Source organism: Schistocerca gregaria, chromosome 2 (genome assembly GCF_023897955.1).
Source record: "Schistocerca gregaria isolate iqSchGreg1 chromosome 2, iqSchGreg1.2, whole genome shotgun sequence".
In the NCBI taxonomy this organism is placed as follows: Eukaryota; Metazoa; Arthropoda; class Insecta; order Orthoptera; family Acrididae; genus Schistocerca; species Schistocerca gregaria.
Genome location: NC_064921.1, coordinates 432,237,232 through 432,260,460, shown reverse-complemented (window position 1 = coordinate 432,260,460; position 23,229 = coordinate 432,237,232). Strand labels below are relative to the sequence as shown.

The 23,229-nt window shown below is 37.6% G+C and overlaps 1 protein-coding gene across 8 annotated transcripts in view; it reads left to right on the top strand.

The window, feature by feature from the left end:
- Positions 1-23,229, top strand: part of LOC126324633 (unconventional myosin-XV) — a 921,967-nt gene that overhangs the window by 595,782 nt on the left and 302,956 nt on the right. For 4 of the 8 annotated variants that reach the window (XM_049995079.1, XM_049995077.1, XM_049995078.1 and 1 more), the window contains 5 exons: positions 134-279; positions 6,493-6,715; positions 7,426-7,579; positions 9,146-9,284; positions 13,984-14,127. In XM_049995079.1, coding sequence (XP_049851036.1) covers positions 134-279; positions 6,493-6,715; positions 7,426-7,579; positions 9,146-9,284; positions 13,984-14,127 — 806 coding nt within the window. The remainder of the gene's footprint in view (positions 1-133; positions 280-6,492; positions 6,716-7,425; positions 7,580-9,145; positions 9,285-13,983; positions 14,128-23,229) is intronic. The other 4 variants (XM_049995082.1, XM_049995081.1, XM_049995080.1 and 1 more) reach the window with 1 other exon arrangement.

Here is a 23,229-nt window from a genome sequence, read left to right as displayed (position 1 = left end):
ACTTGCCTGATATAATTTCATGTCATTGGATTTAATTCATTTCATGTGAAGCATCTTCTTTGATGTTAATGTTATTTAATTTGTTTATGTTGTGACAAGGTTGACTGAAAATATAAACATTTTGGTTTTGCAGGTTTATAAAGTCACACTATGCGGGTAAAAGGGCAGCACCAGGCAGCCATTCAAGTCGAGCGTACATTGAGACTCGCAACTCAGAGAAATCAGAGTATGGCGGCAAGTCATCTGCTTTGTCGGACACAAGTGAAGCACCTTCTCTTGGTAAGTCTTGAGTCATTCACTCCTGCAGCTTTTTGATTTGCGAAAAGATTGAAATGTGACTTATTATGGTAACTGAAAATTTTATTTTGGTCATACAATTGTAATATAGAGACTTGGTTCATAGTCTGCCACATCTTCCAATAATGTTTTGGAAATTATTGTAATGCCTTCCTTGGATTATTGTTACATTAATTCATGGATTCATATTTTTTTGTCTTGTAATCAGTAAAGGGACAAATGTTTCATTTCATAATCGTAGTACTGATGACTTTTTGTAACATTACTCACTAAAATCAAATGGAAAGTAGGAAAATACTGATAATGTGTATGTTTCTTTGACCCACTTGCTTGCATTATAGTAATTGTAACTCACTGAAATAATTTAAAGGTAAGAAAACCTGTTGATGAAAAGAGGATCTACCTTGTTTACCCAGTTCAGATGTGCTGATTTTTAGTTTTTGAGTTTTGAAAAATTGCTATATGGGTTTTTCAGGATGGTTCTTACTTACAGACCATAGTTGTCACCATGAGCATTCCTTGCTGAATATCAGTCTTTGAGTTCTGATTTTTTGTATTGTAATGGTTAATTTCAGTTTGGTGTTTTTGAAATCAGTTTGATGATTTTCAGATTTTACTTTTATAAAATTTGTGAGGCTCTGTGGATTAAAAGTAAGTGTAATGGGTTTGCTGTCAGAGTACATTATTTTTTTACATTGTGGTGTACATTTTAAAAATTAATTTTGATATCAAAGTTGATTAATGTGGAAATCTCATATTCCAAAATCAAAAATAATTAATTGTCATTGGAACTAGTATGACATCCTCAGATACTAACCTTTTCTCTTACCACAGGAGTCATTAATCACTGAAATGGTTTAATTATTATGCTATTCTGTTCAGTACCTATGTGGAATCTGACTTGCTTACAGCCAACATCTTTGTGGAAATCTAATATCTTCATATGCAGACAATTTTAGGAGGGCACTCTTAATAGTTTGAAGAAGCTTTACAACCATTCAGTTTTCTTTCCACTGTGGTGTCCAAACAAACCCCATTTCTTCCCACCGAGCAAGATGGTGCATTTAAAGACATTGATGGCATATTTGGAGAGGATGACATTTCAAATTCCTATCTGGCCATCCAGGTTTCTTAAGGCAAATGCAAGGATATTTATCATCTCTCTAATGACATTGTTGTTAATGAGAGCTTAAATTGTAATCTCCTTTACTTTTCTTACCCTGTGATTCATGACTATCTGCATTCCTGCACCTCCTCTCATGTGATTTGTGTCTGGTACTGAGAATATACAAAAAATTTTGATATCCTCCTTACCATTGTCCAAAATTATACATAGAGCAAATCAGTATTAAATAAATGAGGCAAGAGACATCTCTATGCACACCCATATAATCTGTCAGCTCACCTGCTGATCCCTTACGATGTTCAGTAGTCTTATGACACAACAGTTTTCAGTAAGAATGAATCTAGTACAGTCATAATTTCCAAATCTCTCTTAAAAACAGTATTTATAACACATATATACCCACAAACATTTTCCATATGTGTGAAACCCTGAACAGTTATTTGATCATGAAACTTCCCTTGCCTCTCATTTGTGGTTACCCCCAGACTGTTCTTCATTTGTCTTTCACTTTGCCTTACCTAATATTTTTAATGCCCATTTCTCTCTCTTTGTATTTGCATTTTACTTGTAACTAACAATTATTACTTCAGCTTTTAAGCACATACAATTATTTCCCTGTACTTGAGTTTTGGAATTGCATTGTTACAGTTTTCATTGTTATTTTATTACACAAAAGAAATATTTAGTTACATAAAGCTAAACCAAGAGAGGAGACACAGTGACTTAATACAGTAGACATTTATGACAAAGGGGTCCAATTATCTATATGGCATTCCTGATGGTTTTATTATTTGGTTCCATTTAAATATACAGTCGTAGACATAAACCCTTGCTGCTATAGAGCTAGTGCTAGAATCGTTCATTTAAGGCATCAATAAAACTGGCTGCCCCCTCAGTTTGCCCATTTGCATAATCTGGCAACACTGTAAGACACAGAAGTTGTGGAGAAAGTGTTGTCTTCCGCATGTGCTGGTACAGTGCTGTATCTACTGGTGTCTAGTGGTAAACATCGAGCGACATAGATGCAAAGTCATACGTTTGAGACCATTCTTTTAACCACATTTTGGCTATCTGCTAATGGTATCAGACTGATGGAACCTCAAATGTAAGTTGCTTCAGTTTCTCACCCATCAGTAATAGCAAAAGCTTTCAGAAACAATTCCACAAAACTTTTAATAGCAGTTTGCACTTAAGAGTTACCACACCCTACAGCAGCCACAGGTTACTGGCCACATGCGCCACATAACTGTCTACCTGACTTTAGGCACTGACCAGTCATGTGAATACAGCACAGTGCACTTACTGCATGTTTATGCTCTTGCATTGGTAAGCATAAAATTGTTTATTATTATAGTTTGATTTTCTGCACAAAATGTCTTCAGATGAACACAGCGAACACCATGCAGCTATAGAACAGTTGGAAAGTGCTATGAGTGTATTTATTAACTGTCATTTGCTTATTTGAAGTTCTAGTATTTGCCTTGCCATTACATATTGGATTTTGTGTACTTGAAACTTTCTAATGTCCTTTAAGCATTATAAAATAGAGTTGAAAGTCAAGACGGTCTAACATTTGTGACATATTATTCACTTTGAGTTTAATAAAGGGGTAAAGACAGTGGAGGCACCTTAAAACATTTGTATTGTGTATGGGTTGAGTGCTTCTGGGCAGCTCGCATCAGAAAAGGATTTTCTTGTAATAAGAAAGATCATTTTGGCACGGATGATTCACCATGTCTCAATAACTGACATATGTAATAAACTGTGACCATTTAACCTTTGTGCAACGTTTGCACTCAGTAGGCAAGATTCAAAGCTACAAAAACTAAATGGGTAACTATTATTATATTTTTGCTTGAATGTCATCAGTTTGCTTTTTGAGCATTCCTATGCAATATTTTTTTTAATGGGGGTGGTGTGCGCAGAACATTCAGATAGCCAAAGTGCAGAATATTACAGTTTTCAATAAACTTGGTGCCAGTCTAGCTGGAGGCCGATTTTTACATCTTTTGTGACAGAGCTACAACACCCAGACCAAAAATTGAAAAGGAAATCTCAAATAAACTTCTCTTGCTACTTCCAGTACGCCATAGTGTAAGGGGGGGGGGGGGGAAACTTATGATACTACACACTTGATAATTCCTCTTTTTGCTTACGATGGCATAGTTATTGGTTTTTGTGAATAAAAAAGTTTACTTAAAAAATGGCACATTTCCATACTACGTGAGTATGTCACAGACAGCATGTGAAAACAGACTGTTTCAGTAAGTAATATATTACTAATTTGTGTCACTACAGGCATCCTGATGTTACAGATGTTTTATGTTTTGATTAAAATAGACTTTTGTTGTAAGGCTATCTTGGTAGGTTGTAATTCATCTGTATTAGTGAAGTGCATAATTTAATAGCATTTTTCCAGTAGTTTACTCAACACAGCAGTAAACATAAGAGAGATATTAATCAACAATCTATTCTCTCACATTATTTAAAACAGTCTGGCAAGTAGTTTACCGATTTCTTGCCTGTAGAAATCTGCCAATCCTGAGTGAAAGATGTCATCAAGCCAGGTTTGAAGTCATTTTCGTCCCTCCTTGAGGGCTGTTCAATGAGGAGTGGGAAAGGTAAACATTGGAGAGCATAACATCAGAAGAATAAGTGTGGGTGGGATGACTTTCCAAACAAATTCCTGGATAGTTTTTGTTTTTGAAAAAACAGCAGAGTGAATTATCGTGTAGTAGCAACACTTGATGCAGTTTTGTCAGTTGTTTTTCTTACTTTTCTACCAAAAGGTGTCTTAGTTGTTGGCAACAAATACTAGCTGTGATGGGCACTCCCCTGGGGAGAAATTCACTGTGCACAACTCCCTATATGAGTCACCTGATGCCAATGTTACATTCACACTGCCCTTTGTTAGAATATAAATCTTTTGTTAGGTCTCAGCCATTAATATCTTCTTACACAGTTAACATAAAGGCATGATAACTCATTGCCAGTAATAATATTGCATAGTTAGTCCCAATGAGCAAACTGATAGTGTTCATTTTTGTTGCTTTGGATTACACCAAACTTGTGAATCTTGTCTGTGTCACTCAAAAGTTATATTAAAAACAAAGATTCCAAGACTTACCAAGCGGGAAAGCGCCGGCAGACAGGCACATGAACAAAACACACAAACACACACACAGAATTACTAGCTTTTGCAACCGATGGTTGCTTCTTCAGGAAGGAGAGGGAAAGATGAAAGGATGTGGGTTTTCAGGGAGAGGGTAAGGAGTCATTCCAATCCCGGGAGCGGAAAGACTTCCCTTACGGGAAAAAAAGGACAGATGTACACTCGCACACACACATATATCCATCCGCACATACACAGACACAAGCAGACATATTTAAAGGCAAAGAGTAAGGGCCTTACTCTTTGCCTTTAAATATGTCTGCTTGTGTCTGTGTATGTGCGGATGGATATATGTGTGTGTGCGAGTGTACATCTGTCCTTTTTTTCCCGTAAGGGAAGTCTTTCCGCTCCCGGGATTGGAATGACTCCTTACCCTCTCCCTTAAAACCCACATCCTTTCATCTTTCCCTCTCCTTCCTGAAGAAGCAACCATCTGTTGCAAAAGCTAGTAATTCTGTGTGTGTGTTTGTGTGTTTTGTTCATGTGCCTGTCTGCCGGCGCTTTCCCGCTTGGTAAGTCTTGGAATCTTTGTTTTTAATATATTTTTCCCATGTGGAAGTTTCTTTCTATTTTATTTACATCACTCAAAAGTTAAATGGTTACAGTTCATTACATATGTTAGTTATGGAGTCTTGCTGAACCTAAGTAATCATTCATACCAGAACAATCTTTCTTGAAACAAGAAAATCCTTTTCCTGATGTGAGTTACCAAAACGCACTCAACCCGTAAACTATACAAATGTTTTGAACTGTCTCCGCTGCCTTCACCCCTCTATTAAACTAAAAGTGAGTAGTATGTCACAAATGTTGTACCTTCTTGCACTTTTTACTCTATTTTATAATACTTAAAGAATGTTCATAAGTTTCAAGAATGCAAAATCCAATATGTAACTGCAAGACAAATACTGGAACTCCAAAATAAAAATAAAAATAACAATTGATAAAGACACTTGATACCTGTTGTATTACTACATGGCGTTCACTTGGTTTATCAGCATTATTTTGCATAGAAAATCAAACTGTAATAATAAACAATTTTATGCATACCATTGAAAGAGCACAAATGTACTGAAGGTGCTCTGTGCCACATTCACATGGTCAGACAGTGCCTAACAGCTGGTGGCTGGTAGCTGGTAACCAGTGGCTGCTGGAGGGTGAGGAAACTCTCAAGTATAAACTTTTCTGATATTGTCATGCGCACGAGCTGTTCTGTGGAGTTGTTTCTGAAAGTCTTTGCTGTTGCTGGTGAGGTTAGAAAGTGAAACGAATTAATTACCTGTGAGACTCCATCAGATTGGAACGACCAGCAGCTGAAATGTGATTTAAAAATATAATGGAATGAGTGCACTTGAACTCACAATGTTGGAAGCACTTCTTGATGTTTACAGCTCGACCATGGATAGAAATAGCACTACAACTGCATAAGTGGAAGACAACGCTTTCTCCAGAACTTTCGCAACTTACAGTGTTGACAGATCATGCAGATGGCCAAATTTAGAATTCCAAGGGGGTAGCCAGTTTTATTGGTGGCATAAGTGAACAACTCAGAGTTAGTCTCTATGGCGACCTGGTCTAATGTCTAAGATTGCTCATGGCTAATTTCCTTTCCCCACCACAACTTCTGTTACTACTGCCTCACTTTTCTTTCAGAAAGTTAGATAGATTATCTCTCTCTCTCTCTCTCTCTCTCTCTCTCTCTCTCTCTCTCTCTCTCTCTCTCTCTCTCTCTGCCCCCCCCCCTCCCTCTCTCCCTCCCTCTCCCTCCCTCTCCCCCCTCCCTCTCCCTTCCCTCCCTCCCTCCCTCCCCTCCCCCCTTTCTTCTTCTTATACAGTAATAACAGTGTAACATCCTCACCTGTTAACAACCGCATGTCTTGAAAATATTCAATTCCAACAGCTTCACATGTCCGACGTGTTCGAGTACCCTCTCAAGCATCAGATGTGGACCAGTTCCTGGATGATCTGTTTATGCCTGTGCTCGATGGCAGTTTGGATGAGCTTTCAGATGCTCGGTCTTTGGCTGCCTCCATAAAAGGAGGGGGAAGTGACAAGACTCATGAAGATAGAGATATGGATGATTCGGATCACGAAGTAGCCAGCCTTACTAGTCAAGGAAACAGGTAAGTGTTTGATAATGGCGTTAAATGAGACAAGAGTTGCTGAAATGAGGATGATGATTGACATAGACATGAAATCTTGAACAGTCTTCAGTGGAAGGAAAAAGGAGCTATCATGTTTTGTATTTATATTATGTACTGCATAATTTACACACAGATATCCACAAGCAAACTGAAATTACCAGAAAATGAAGAAGTGACTAGTTTGAGTAAAAATTGTATCCTATTACAACATGAAAGTTGTACACAGGTTATGTTGTTCATCTTCTTTTTATGAACCATTAACAATGTTTCAGAATTAAAGAATAGTTCATTCTTTCAACATTTTTTGTTCAGCGGAAATACTTTTTGTGATTCCTGTTGATGATGTATGCATTTTGGTAGATAATTATGCAAGAGCAAAGGAAAAAGATGAGCTATAATGAAGAAATGAATGAATGTGCGAATGAAGAGATAAGATGTGGAATCTATCATACAGAGGCAACGCAAAGCATATACAGATGTACCCTCCTTTGCATCCTTACAAGACTGTTGATGTGAACATTCCAAGTGTACTCTGATCCTTCTGAAGTTAATCTGATGCTTAATATAGTATATATTGTATTTTGTACTATACTAACAAATGACTGTAATTTATGTGTTTATTACTGTATACTTTGTATTTTTTCCTACAGTGTTGTTCTTTGCTTGACACATCTGTAATTTTTGTATAGGTGGCAACAGGAAAGTCGAATAATTGAGAATGTGGAAGATTACATAAAAGATTTGTTCAGACCAATATTTATTAACAGTAGCCTTCGTGGTTTGACAGAAGTTTCAGCTATGACAGAAGCCATCAAGGGTGGTGGTGGTATGGAGACACAGCAGGTATTAATACATGCCATAAGTGAATTGTGCGAGTGATATTATAATGTGAAAGTGTGCTTTTGAATTGTGATAAATTTGCTTGGTAAAACACATCTGCATAGTGCTGTTTTAATAAACATTAAAAATTTTATTTTTCAAAGAGTATCAGTATAACTCCAAAAAGAAAATTTAGTGTCTTGTAAGTGAAAATTGCGTTTTATTAATTGATGTAGCCCACTTTGAGGACAATGCCCATTGACAATGTTTGTCAAGTAAGTATATTCCATTCTTGTAGTGCTGTTCTAAGAAGTCTTGAAATACATCTACTACTGCTGAGCCTTTGCAAAAGACTGAGGGCATTTTCCAGCCACAAATTTCCTTAAATAAATGAGTATATGTCTGTCATGGTTGTCAAATGTAGCAAACAGGGAGGATGTTCCAGCAATGTGTGCTTGAGATCCTTCCTGTTTTTTCAGCTCCAAAGCACATTTGTGGGCATATTCATGGCCCTGATAAAAGACAGATGTTTTTGTGTTGCATTGTATACTTCTCTCACTTTTTTTCATGTAGTTGGCTGAGAAGACTTTTGTAATACTTGCTAGTTATTGTCTTACCCTTTGCAAGTTAATCAATGAATAGAATGCTTTTCGAATTCCAAGAAACACTGGTTTTAAGTATTCCCATAAATGAAGTCATCATTACCTTTTTTGTGCCAGGTCACTGGTTACTGCCTGTACCTCTGATTGCTGTTTTACTTTGGATGGTGCAAATTGGTAGCCCTGCATCCCATTCACAGAAACAAACTGCCACATAGTATTCACTGGATTCATTCGAAATGTATTCATTCATGATTATAATGTTATTGCCTGAGAGTAGCAGCGATTTAGTTGACAGTCAGCATATGCAGCTGCCATCTTAGACAAAGCTTTCTCATAGATAACTCTTCATGTACAGCTCACCAAACTCCTTTTTTATAAACCTGTGATGTAAGCTGTTTCATACATTTATAATAGTTGAGTATCCAATAAAGTCTTGTGCATATTCCTCATGTCTTCATCTGTGGTTGCAATTTTGTGAGAACCTTCACATGAATCATTTTTTCTGTCATCAGCTGCCCACCTTCTAATGGACGGATGATGGATGAATTTCTGTCAGTGATAACAGTTGAAACTGAAGTATTTTCATAATAGCCTAATATTTTAGGTGATCCTTTTTTAGAAACTCACACAATATCACTCCTTTAAAAATTCATACAAACAAAGCTATTCCAGAGATCAGGCTGATACTGTGTTATTGTGCAGTATCTACCAAAATAAAATAAAACAAAATTTCATTTGTATTAGTGTTATCTCTGCACTTACACAGTGATCGTGAATGGGCGATAAGATTAATTACTGCATGTGTTATGATGTATCATCCTTCACTAGGAATGGAACGATGAGCAATTTAATAGCACAGTGCAATGAAATTTATCCTTGCAATGTGATTTGCAGTGATCTGCAGATTGTAGATAATGAAATACATTTTTGCTTTGTGTGTTTTCACTTACCTTTCCATTTTTGTTTTTCTTTCGTTTTTCCAAATAAGACATCAACACAACAGCAAACAACTGCAGCATTTGGATTCACACCCATTGCTAGTATGACATCACCGGCACCTGTGGTCATGTCTGGAATGATGTCACCTCCACCTGTCATGATGCCATCTCTTCCCATGTTTAGTCCAGGTGAGCGGATCCCACTAGAAATTTTGTGTGTGCAAACTAACTTCCTGGGGCCTGGTGCAGTAGTTGTGTCTTACAGCTGATGAAAGCTTATATTCTGCTGTTAGTCAGTCTGTATTAGTATGCGCTTAGTCAGCGGTCTTAATTTGTAATTTTAGATTGTGTTCTTTTATATGATTTCTTGTTTCATTAAAGTCTCTGACATTGTGATATCCTGAAACGTAAATTCATGAATAGGCAGAAAATTATGATAAGATTTTCTCAAAATATTCATGAGAATTTAATAGGAGTGATCGAGAGCAATACTTTGCATAATGTTTTCTGTTATTAATCTACATATATTTGTATCAAATGTGTTTCTGAAGAACATGGAAATGTTGTTATTATTAAATCAAGGCCATACTTCATTTACAACATTTCTGTTTTCTTTTCTCCTATTGCCTCCATTTGTGGAATGTAATTGAAAGATAATGAGATATGAAAACAAAAGTGGAAAACACAGTGAAAGAACAGTTCTAGAAGGAGGGTAACACCTAATGTCACTTGCAAGGTGTATAAAAATTAAAGATTCATACTTATATGTGTATTTGTGCGCAATGGAGGAAACTTATTTCAATATGAATACTTATAAAGGTGAAATCTTCCAATGAAACCAGAGGCAGTAGTTTTTTTCAGCCCTGAGAAGCACTCACAAATATTGTGCAGAAAGCAAAGTTACCGTAAGGAGTCACTGTTTTGGTTCCCATGTCCTAGAGTGCTTACACATGCGACCCTCAGAAGAATGGCAAATGTAAATGACAATGAGAATAATCTGCATAGTGAGGATCAGATAAGTTGCAGATAGTCCAGTTACAGGTCCAAATCTCACATGCATCATGTGTTTCAACGAAATAAGTAAAATGGTATATTGATAATGAGTCTATGCACTCAATCACATGATCTCAGATAATGAAGTTTTTCAGAATCTTCTGTGGGTTGAGCTGATCAATAGTGAAGATGAACACATTATGTGAGTTCCATGCAAAATAAATCATCGCAACATTCACATGGTGTAATTGTGTGAAATCAGTAAAAGAACTATTAGTACTAGTTATATTTTTATATTGTATATATTCAGTTTTTCTCACTGTAATGAAAGTAATGAGTATGATATGGCATTATATTTGGAATATTGTTTTCATTATACAAGTGTGGTGGAACAGAAAATTGTCGTTTTTCTGTCCACTGCTTTTAAACTGTATCCTCCTCACAGAGAACAATTTTTACTGAAGAGATTATCAAGACTAAATTTTAATTACCAGTCACATATGAATGCAGCAGTTGTTACAATAGAAGAGCTTCAAGTTGTGGTAAATAAGAATGTTACACTTACTTAAGGTTGACATTGATATTCACTTATTAGCAATCTGCGAAAATAAAATCTCACAGAATGTGTGTTTTCTGATTCATATGTAGAGATAATGGAAGTAGAGGCTTCGGGGAGGGGGGTGTTCTGTAATACACCTACATCATAAAAAGAACAGGTAACATACCGAATTTAAACAGTAATGGATAAATGAGTGCTGACCACTAAAGAGTCGATTTGATGTGAAGGAGGAGTTGTTACTGTCACTCATAACGCATCCCATTACATTCTATTATAAAGGAATACTATCAGGAATGTAAAACAAATCAAGCGGTACTTTAGTACAGAAGTGCAGACAATATAAGCTGCTTCTGTATCTTACACTAATTAATAACCTAAAATGAACAGTAGTCCAGCTATTGAGTTATATAATAAAGGGCATTTGTTGTATTCTGCAAATTGTTATCCATTTCAGTACGTAGCAAGAAACGTCACAGTGAATATTGTAGAAGGAAAACTATACAGACACTATATGTATGAAGGTCTATTTTGCCAGGAACAGTATTCTATACTTTAATTGCAGGGGTACTCAGTTTCATAAATCAGGTATTCAAAACTCTACTCCAGTCTTTTTTATGTCTGTTATTGAGATTTTATTTATCCCACAGTCCGCCCCTGTTAGCTGAGAACACCACACCAAGGGGCGAGTTCCAATCCCCGGCTGGGGCAGGAGCTTTTCTCCACTCAAGGACTGGTTGTTGTGTTGCCCTCATCATCATCTCATCCCCACCTCCGACGTGCAAGTCGCCCAATGTGGTGTCGAGTGCAATAAGTACTTGCCCTCGGCGGCCAAACTTCCCCGAAGGGGGAACTCCTGGCCCACAATGCTGTACACTTTATTTCCATTATTTATCCCGCAGACTTACCAGATATAAGTATGAAATTGGTTGTGCCACTGAAGACAATACTACTTTCATTTAGTTACTGTTGTTACATATTTTTTCTGCTTTATTTTGCTGAATAAATCATTTATTATGTTCTGCCTTTCTTCTTTTTCGTGCCTGACAGTAATAAATTGCCCAATAAGAGAACAGGGCATGAGATGGTGCAATATGTATTAGCACTGTTGCGTGCAGGTCAATGAAGCAAATGTTTCCTTTGTGTGAAAAGCACAGTAAACCAACCTTTTTTCCTCTTCATTCATTATTTTTGCAGACATCAACATCAGAAGATCTATGTTCACACATGGTACTTTATTTAGAGTGTGACCCTTAATCATAATATTTGGAAAATTGGAAGAAGATCTGTTCCCTATGAACTGATTATAAGTCTGTCAAGCTACTGTCTTAGCTTTCTTTGCTATGGTCAAGCAATGTTCATTGCACTTTCAATTTTTAAAAGAACCGTTTTATGTTTTGAGTAGGTCCTTTATGTAGCTCAAGACTACAAAAGGACCAAATACCAAATGACAAAGAACCCTGCATTATCAGATGTGGTTAACATGACCCCTGAGGTAATACTCTTATAGGATAACTCTCTGACGATGAGGGTGTATGAAATATTCAGTTGCTACAACTCTGTTGTATGGGCTACAGAATCAGTAGACAACAAAATGTGTAGAAAGTGGAAAATAGAGTGATACAAAGAAGGAAAGTAATTAAAGCCAAAGTGCTGGAAGTAAGTGAGGATGAAGGAAAATAGAAGCAAAGGAACTGATAAACATCAAAAATAGAGGAGAGAAAAGAAAAGAATCTGCTAAAGAAACCAGTATGTCAGTTCTACATTCATGCACTGCCTTTTTACTGTTTCTCTCATAAACTCTCTCTCTCTCTTCAGTTGTTTTTTATTTTTAAATCTTTTTATCATCCTTACTTCCTTTGCTTCTGTTGAAACCATTACATGAACTTTATATGTTGACTGGTGTACAGCCTTATTTATGAGTCTTGCAGCTGAATAATCTGAATTCATTTCTTGGAAATGTATTTTATTTTGATTTTTGTCCTTATTTGTTTTCTGTATCTGAACTGCTTTAAGTCTTTACAATCAACACTTTACATCTTCCATTGATAAAGAATGCTAAATTACAAATCTGTTCCATGTAGAAAAACGTTCATAATATTTTCCATTAAAATGTGAAGAAGCGAACTTCAGTTGCAGATGGTTAATTTTAGGTTCTATTTTTGGGAATTGCTCTCAGGCCACACTGAAATTAGTACAACAATGCAAAAGCCTAGATTGAGCAGAAAAAACAGTATTGAGGAAGGCAACCACTGCAATATAAACGTGACATTTAGCACCATTTGGATGTATAAGAAAACATGATTACTGTAATTTGCTAACTGAATTTGTGGTCTCTCTCTCTCTCTCTCTCTCTCTCTCTCTCTCTCTCTCTCTCTCTATCACCCCCACACACCCACACACGCATGTACGTACTGCCACCACCACCACCATCTCTCTCTTGAAATTATGGCTCAATTAAGACCAGTAGTGGTCACCTCTGTTGTGTATGGGGAAAATTAGAAGAGATTAGGGGCAGAGGGAAAGAAAGAGAGCAGGGAAATGGTGCTGAATACAAAAACAGGCTAGGCTTCACAAAGGTAAGGGAGGACAGCAGCACATACTCTTCCAGTGGACAGTGGGAAGAGGGAGTAACAGTCTTGGATATTAGGTTGTCCAGGTGGAGCGAGGAATCCTTATAATAGATGTGATGAAGTTAATAGATGGTGTAGCTGTTTCTGCAACTGACACTCTTTCTGATAGAAATTTATGCATTGGTGATAGGACTTGAGTGGGCAGGAGGTTAGTGTATGGTGGATGGGAGAGATCTTGTATCTGTATTGTAGAGTTGCATATAAAACTAACCACAAACAAACTGTTGTCATTTATGAATGACCACCACCAAACTGTACTGAAGGACGAAGTTGGCCAACCTGTGGAACAAATCTCCTAGCACAGTGTAGTCCACATGCCTTCCCTTTTCCTGCCATGGTCTGTATCTTATTTGAACTGCACAAGTAATAACTGTCACTCTAACAAATTCTGACATTTTTCCAGTGGAAATTCAGTAATCATTGTGTTCTTGTGTTCATATTTGCTGCTCAATTATTCCTTTATACTGTACTGGTTGTCTTCATCATGTACTTTTCACACGTGTAGTAGCTTTTGTTGGTTGAGAAGACTGTGTTTCGTAGATTCCTGTCATTTCCACTATAAGAGACTTTTAAAATAAGGAGAAATGTTTTGTGTAAGGTGATGGGCCCAAAGCAGTGCTTTCAAGTTACTTTGCAAAAATGTAAGGTTACTTTTTAACAAAACAGTCAAACAGAATGTAGTGCAATACAATTGGTGTGTGGTCAGCTGCAACACTGATGCCAGCTGCCTCGAGCAATCTCCCATACATGGCAACCGGCGGAGTGACAGGTGTGCCTTTCTATTCTGCAGTTCCTGAAGCTATGGGACACCAACACAACTTCATGCCTGTGCCCATTTACAGTATGCAAGGTATGGCAGGTATGAGTAGGGTGGAAGAGACTTTCTAATATTCGTTATGTTCAGCTTGGCTTATTGGTCAGGTGGCTTCCTAGTTTTGGAAGATAAGTGGTGTTGTATAAATTGTTAGCTGCAGCCTTGCCACTTACCTTGCATCTGTAGTCTTAGTGCTGCACTAACACTAACAAGGATTCATATTGTTTCCTAGATATATACTGTTCGGTATCATTTACAACATGTAAAAAGTAAGTTACTTTGTTAGGAATGGAATGCTTAGTTTTTTGCCACATACAGGACATAAAGTTGGAGAACGGTGGCATTTGTTAAGTTCACTGCTTTGAGGACAGAAATGCATGATTTTACGGAAATTGGGTAATGACCATGTTTTGTGAGGAACTGTGTATTATTTAAGAGTTGCTGTACATTAAAGGCTGGCAAGTACTATCTATGCTTCATGGCAGTTCACTGCTGATTAAAATTTGTCTAGAGTTTTTTGTGAGGATATTTTTATCTCCACTATATCTTTTGAGTAATTCCTACTACTTCACAGAAACAGTACTGACTGCAAACACTTTGGTCCTTGTTGACTGCACCTTATAGATAAAAATTATGTTGTTATTGATGTAAAGGCAGATAATATTTATAGATGTTATCAGTGAGTGTAGGAGTAACTAGTAGAGATTATGCTACAACATTGTTAAGATACCCATGTTCCCTAAATATTTTAATTTGTATGGAATGTTTTCTCCATGAGGTTTTTCCTCTCACACTCTCATCTCCCTGCCCATGTCAATATGGGAAATCATACACTGAACAGACATGTCATTCTGTTAAAAGCACATGTGATGAACATCAATGTCAGACCAGAGTAGATCAGCCAGAAAAATCTGCTGTTGTCTAGATATAAGACATGGAATGAACTATGGACAGACCAAATCCTCTCATTTACCTCCACCTAGTGGGATCCTGCCATTAAAGAATTAGTCAAAATATGTACAGATGATGACATAATTGTCAGAGACTTGCCCTTTTCTCCACTCATATACTGTGAACTGTGGAAGAAGGGCAACAGGCAGATATGGTCCCCCATTGCAGGCTGTTAAAAAAGGTACGAGCATATGGAAAAGGTTCACAGATATGTGAGTGGCTCAAAGACTTTGTAAATTATAGAGCCCAGTGTGTCGTCCTTGACAAGGATATAGCCAGGAATGCCCCAACTAAATGTGATTGGATTGCTATTAATCTCTACACAGTGAAACACCTATTTTATGGGGTCCAGACTTACAAAAAGCAAAATTAAGGAAAATTCAGAATAGAGGAAATTGTCAAAACCCCAAAATACAAGCAAAAACATATCTAATTGTTGCATATGATTAAAAATCCTAATCCTCTCCAATACATTGTATAAAATTTGTAAAAGTGAAGGAAATTAAATGCACAATATAATGTTTGTGCAATAATTTGTAGTAATGTATTGTATCAGTTCTTAAAAAGTCACAGATTTGCAACAGCAAGTAAAAATTCGTCAAAAAATTGAAATTGTTATCTGTTTTACAGGTAATTGAGCTATTTTCCGATATTCTATGACCACAAATTATATGCCAAAACAGGCATTTTTGAGAGATATCTCCTTTGTGTTCAGCCAAAAACAAACGGAAAAATTGATGAACATGATGAAATAAATCAAAAACTGTGAAGTACGGTGAAAGACACAATTGCAGTGACCTCTGTTGTACCTAGGAGGCAAGCTCATTTTACATGTCTTAAAAGTCCCTTTTATATGATCGACTTTCTTGTCTGAGCTGATTGCTCAAGAGAAGTGAGTCTCCTGCAGCAGCCCTGGCACTCTGTTCCTGTATTGAGTCTCAACTGTCTTGACTGGTCATTTTTATTTATATGTCCGCACCAAAATTGCCAGTGTTGTGAAGGCTATCTGCTGTGGAGTTTGGCATCTGAATGGCGAAAGTGAGGTTATGAGGGTTTGTCTTCTTTATGGAAAAATCGAAGTATAGTAACAAATTGTAGGTAAAAGCAGTGACAGTAGAGTTAATTACTGACCAAAGAAGAATTCATAGTGGAAATTTTTGTCAAAAGTTGTGTGGTAAAGTGTTCACACTCCTGAGAACTGAAAAAAATAGGAAAAGTGTCATCCAAACCTTTCAGAACACATACATTTATTTGCTTGAGAAAATACATGCTTATAAACACATCAGACAGCATGTAGAGTGCTATAAATGGCGCCTTTTTCCTTTATCCTTTGTATCTTGGTTTCTTTCCTAGGCACCATATAACAACAAAATATTTTTTCTCATCCAGTAATTCTTAGTTTTTCACTGTTGAAATAATTTTCATTAAAACGTGTTTCTCTATTAACATTCTTATCTATATGTGGTATAGGTTCTCTTTCTGTAAAATTTAAATACTTTTTGCTTTCAGGTATTTTGTTTCTCTTGGAGGAGAATACTAGTAGGAAAAAATACCATGACCATATGTAACTTTTCAGTGTGCCCTGAAAGCAGAGCAAACAACACAATAAAGATTAAGAAGACACAATATCTATTTTTATAAAGGGAATGAACTCGACCAAAATAGGTTATAACTTCCAATGTTAGCAGATGCCACAACAGTCCCTTGTCTCTGCACATGCATAGTGTGCAGCACACTCCAAAATTTGGAGCTCTATACTTGGCACAATCTACAGATCATTGACATCATAGATACACTCATGTCATGGCTGGTTGCTGATTTACAAGCAAATGCAAAAGGTGCACGTACTTAAAGCAGTCAATTTTGACCAGTAAGTTGCTTGTGTGGTGTGGTGGCTGTTCTGGCTGTTGGGTGGCATAACAAGTTATCAGCGTATAAAAGCTCACTAGTGGAAAATGGCCGATGTTTCCTTGACCAAGCGTAATCTTCAAAAATTCGGTTTTTGAATTCAAAAGGTTGATTATCAATATTGTTCCTGAATAGATTACATCATAAATACATACAAAAAGACAATACTAAGTTATAAGTGACACGACGAAAGGTGGTGCTGGACCCCTTCATCACGATTTGGCTCGGTCTGGAACACTTTGTGTCATCCTGTTTTTCCATTGCTGCTGCAACCTAGCAGTAGTTGCATCATAATTATGCAGTGAAGTTAAACATTGCAAGTTGGGTTGCTAATGCGGACGTGTATTATGGCAGCAATTCCTCTGACATCTCCCCTCTCCACAACAGCCAGAAATATCCCCTTAACTCCACCACCATCAGCTGTGTGAACCGTCTTTCTTTTGTGCCATTTGTAACTTGTTCAGTTACATCAAATGTTGGTAGGAAGAAAATGGGACGAAGTCAAGCAGGACATTGAGTAAGAACTGAGGTAAACTTACTAGGAAGACTTGTAAAATTGGTCAATTTTTAGAATTGATCTTGTGAGTTTTTCACAGGAAATACTAATTTATGGCATAGAATCATGAAAAAAGTGAAATCATAGAATGTAAAATTGAAGTTTCACTTTATACATGTGTCGAAGTTGAGTGATTGTAGGAGGATACGAGGTGACTTAGACAAAATTTTTAGTTGGTGCGATGAATGGCAGCTAGCTCTAAATGTGGGAAAATGTAAGTTAATGCAGATGAATAGGAAAAACAAAACCTGTAATGTTGGGGATACAACATTAGTAATGTCCTGCTTGACACAGTTACATTATTTAAATATCTGAGTGTAATGTTTCAAAGCAGTATGAAGTGGAACAAGCACATGAGAGTGGTGGTAGCAAAGGCAAATGGATGACTTCAGTTTATTGAGAGAACTCTAGGAAAGTGTGGTTCGTCTGTAAACGAGACTGCACATAGGATGTTAGTGTAACCTAATCTTGAGAACTGCATGAGCGTTTGGGATATGTACCAGGCTGGATTAAAGGAAGACATGAAGCAATTCAGAGGCAGGCTGCTGGATTTGTTAGTAGTAGGTTTGAACAACACACAAGTGTTACAAAGATCCCTGGAGGCTAGGCGACATTCTTTTTGAGGAACACTATCGAGAAAATCTAGAGAACTGGCATGTGAAACTGATTGCAGAATGATTCTGCTGCCATCAACATACATTACATGTAAAGACCTAAAATATAAGATGTAAGAAATTACGGCTCATACAGCAGCAAATAGCAGCCATTTTTGCCTCATTCTGTTTGCGAGCGTAACAGGAAAGGAAATGACTAGTTGTGGTATGGAGTACAGACTGCCTCACACTGCATGGTGGATTGTGAAGGATCAATGTAGATGTTGATGTAGACACAGGATATCAACTAGCAAAGCATGAGAACCAGCATTGATGACACTCAGGCTTCATCGGCCATGGGGAAATGAATTCATTAATATAAATGGATGAGGATACTGAGCCAGGACAGTTAGGCCAGGCATCAAGATCTTTCCTGCATTATGCCCGGGATGTCGGTGGCCCCTGTGATGATTTACAACTTTACTTCCTGCACCGATGCTTTTCCAGTGAACCAAATATAAATTGGTGAACCACTACAGCTTCCCACGATCACACCAGAAGATGGTGAACAGGTGTCTCTGAAATATTGCGCAATTTCCATGACACCATCTGCCCAGTGCCGAGAAAACTTTTAAGCAATGTATTTAAATGAACCATAAAAGTTTAGATTCATTTCAATATTTGTATTAAATTTCAGGTTTGTAATGACTTAGTATTGTGTAGCAGTCCTTAATTATTTAACTGAATAACATTTCTTTAAAAGTCCAATACTCAAAGATGACTTAAAAGTGTAGTTCATTGCTTATTGGGAAACAAATACACTAAAGAAGTTGTATGTGTCATATTGTTTAATCGGTCTTACTGTCCTCTATCAATTTTCTTATCTTATTTCCCAAAATTCTTAGTAGTGTAACCACAGATGACATTTGGCCAGTAACTCATCTTTTCCTGACCTACATACAATATTCACAACATTGAAACAGTTCAGAATCTGTGTTTGTAAATAAACTTGTAAATTGTTCATAATCTATATTACTAAGCTAAGTTCTTGTGGTACTTTATACAGTTAGTTAACTGTCATTAAACAGTAGAATAATACAACATTAAATGCTGATAAATGCAGCACTAAATGTTGGTGGCAGAGGAAAGTTTATAGTTAAGAATAGTATAAAGTTGTAAAGACTGTCTCTGTAAATAATGAAAGGTAAAAATTGAAACCTCAGGTTGGAACATCAGCAAAAAGACTGTTACAAATTATAACTATCGGTCAAAGCAAGTGTGTGTGTGTGTGTGTGTGTGTGTGTGTGTGTGTGTGTGTGTGTGTGTGTGTGTGTGTGTGTGTGTGTGTGTGTGTGTGCTGAAGCTTAGTAACAAATGAATATTATTTTATGAGACTGTCAGTCACTCAGAGCCTCAGCTATACAGTGAGTGGTTGCATTGCTATTAACTGTGCTGCATGCAGGGTGGCGTAGCAGTTTACCTCACTGGCTGATGTGCCACCTGTTGACAGTTCAAATCCAACCACCAGGTTCTCAAAATTTATTATGTTTCTAATGTTTGTATGTATTTCAGAATATTTTATGTCTGTATAAATATAAGCACTCTCCTTCCAGAATAACTATTCTGTTCTGGATGTACGTCGGTATTCATAACAAATGTGCTTTAATTGCTAAATACTGTACTTTGTTGACGATCACAGTTTTGGATTTGTACTTCATTGTGGTTATGACATGACATTGTTTGCTTAAGGCACCAGGTGCTTCGGAATATCTACATCACTGTGGTTCCAATTAGACATTGTAAAAGCCATCACCTACACAGACAAGAACTGGAATACAAGCTGTATATTGTTCCCGATTCATTAAGCCAGTAGATTCCAAAACAACCATAAGTCAGCTGCACATCAGGCATCCATTGGGAGTCACAACCTGATGAAGTACCTGAAGGAACTCAGTTACTTCATTAGATACAACACATAGTATGATACAATGTGTTTGGCAAATGTGTTCTTTTTCTTGGACTGCAGAACCAGCTGTGGTTGCATGGGGATATGTCATAGTCTTACATACAGAATGTTTTGGCCTATGCCACCACTGTGAATGCAAATACGACACAAACAACAAAATCTCACATTTGATGGTAGGAGTTGCAGAAGATATGTACTTAAGCTCTTCTGGTAAAGGAATTTATTAAATGGTGCCAGCACATTGAGAAATGCAACAGAAAAGTATCAGACAAAAGAGGTATGACCAACTCCCAATTGTCATCCCTATGGCAGTTGTGGAAGACCACCATGAGTGACCTCTCTCATACATCGGGTAGTATGAGAAGAGTTACTGTAGTTTATGGCAGCCAGAAATATAAGACTGAGTGCACAAGAGAATCATCCATGAATGCTGATGTCATATGTCAGGAGGTAATAGAGAATGTTAAGGAAGAGATGTGTTGATCTTTAGTAACGACCTCTGCCACAATTCGAACTTGCCAGGAAGAATGGAATCAGCCAACTCAGATTATGCCACTGCTGACAAATGAGAACCCAGCATCTGAACAATATAAGTAAAACCATCTCCTTTGCCAAGTATAAAATCCCACAGCCGAACAGAGCACAACATGCCAGTATGTTTTCACTGTGGGTATCCTGGACTTACTGTACGCTACTGCAGAGAAAGCTGTCAGTGATTACAACTGTTCTACTCATGGCAGTACACTATAAATGATTATAGTCAACCTGTGGAGTGAAAACCATCGCAGTACTGAGGACAAGATCACTCTCCAATATGTCATAGCCATTCCCCACTGCTGTACAGAGGAATCTGTTGCTTGTCTAACTGTCGAATTCAGGGAAACTAAGCGAAACAATCATATACGGAGAAGAGGTGTCAAATCTGGAGTGGAGAAAAGACAGAAGACAGATCAAGCAGCCCTTTGTAAAGCACTGTATCAACACTGGGGCTCGTCCACCAAGTAGCCTGCACTTTTAGGGCATCTCACTTACTGAAGGACACATAATTTGCGAGGAAGTGGAGAAGATATTGCAGGATGACATCATTAAACCTGTAGATAGTCCAATGTCTAGTCGTATAGTCCATGTGAAGAAGGATGGCATATGACATTTGTGCATTGACTACTGATGACTGAACAAACTCATGAAAAAGATGTCTCTCTATTGCTGCCCATTGATGACACCCTAATCTGCTTGAAGGGAACAAAGTATCTTTTAGCTATGGATATGCAGGCAAGCAATTGGGAAATCAAGATTGATGGGGCTGAGTGCTAAACGGCTAAATTTATAACACCTGATGGCCTCAATGAATTCACATTTGAGCAGATGATTAACAACCTGTTTCTATGTATTAAATTGATTACTTTTCTTTGCTATCTGGATGGCCTTTTTTTTTTCCTCCAAAGGCCACTTGATAACTGTGTTGAAGTATGTTCAGATTGCAAGTCTCCATCTAAATCCCAAAATGTTCCTCTTCACTGTCAAAGAAAAAAAATCTTAGGGCACCTATTTAATAGCAATGGAGTCTGTTTTCTTTGAGTATGTTCATACTACTGAGGACTCAAAAAGGACTTCTTTACCAAGGCATGCCCCTTGTGAGAACTACTGCAGGGAGGTGTCAAAGTTTCCTAGAAGGAGGTGCAAGAAGGATGTTTCCTTGTCCTTAAGGAGGCACTAACATCTTCTCCTGACCTAGCATTATGTGATGAGAGTGCCAAGTCAGAATATCGCTCTGACTCTGGCACTTGTGGTATAGTTGCAATTGTAATGCAAATTCAGGTAGGTGCTGAGAAGGTGGTAGCTTATGCTTCCACAGTACTTTCCAAGTCTGAGATGTACTATTATAAAATTGAGAAAGTCTGTTTTGCTGTTGTTTGGGCAATCAACAAGTTCTGACCGTATTTATTTGGCCAACCATAACCGTTTTTGATGGACAACTATTCTCTTTGCTGACTGACTATTCCGAAGGATCCCATGGGTCAGCTTGCAAGATGGGAATTCAGGCTTCAGGTCTAGCATGTCATATAGTTATACAAAAATGAATGTAAACATGAGGAGACTAACTGCCTTTGAAGGTTTCCTTTGGCGGAACAAAGCATTGTGGATGAAATCTCAGTCATCACAGCATCAAGTACCATTGCTGCTGAAGAAAGGAAATATCCAGCATTGCTGAAAATTGTAGAAGCCTTGAAGAAGGAGGAACAGACAAAATAACAATTCCAATTAATAAACAGTACATTTTGTAAGAGGAACTATGTATTGATGGGGCAGGAATAGTGGCTCATTGTCCTGCTCATCTACAGCCAGCTGTCCTGAAGCTTTTCTATGATGATCCATCATTTGGTCACGTGGGATTTGTGAAGATTCTAGACAGAAATAGATGCAGCTATCACTCGCCAGGTCTCTACCGCTGTGTCAGACACAATGTGAGCCACTGTAAGGAATGTCAATGACAGAAGCAAGTGCTGCAGTTAATTTGGTCAGTTGGCACCAATTATGCCTGCAGCAGTGTCATTTCATCACATTAGAGTTGAACTCATGGGGAAGCTCCTGACAAACAGAAATTGATGGATAATAATCTGTTTACAGTCTGTATGGAAGTGAAACATGGACGGTAAATAGTTTGGACAAGAAAAGAATAGGAGCTTTTGAAATGTGGTGCTACAGAAGAATGCTGAAGATTAGATGAGTAAATCACATAACTATTGAGGAGGTATTGAATAGGATTGGGGAGAAGAGGAGTTTGTGGCACAACTTGACTAGAAGAAGGGATTGGTTGGTAAGACATGTTCTGAGGCATCAAGGGATCACCAATTTAGTATTGGAGGGCAGCGTGGAGGGTAAAAATCATAGAGGGAGACCAAGAGATGAATACACTAAGCAGATTCAGAGGGATGTAGGTTGCAGTAGGTACTGGGAGATGAAGAAGCTTGGACAGGATGGAGTAGCATGGAGAGCTGCATCAAACCAGTCTCAGCAGGTGAGGTAGTCAGTGCAGACTGTTGTTGTTGTGGTCTTCAGAGACCACAACAACAACAGTCTGCACTGACTACCTCACCTGCTGTGCTGTCATCAAAGTGGTGCTGACTGACAAAGTTCAGGAAATTGCAAAGATCCTTGTAGAA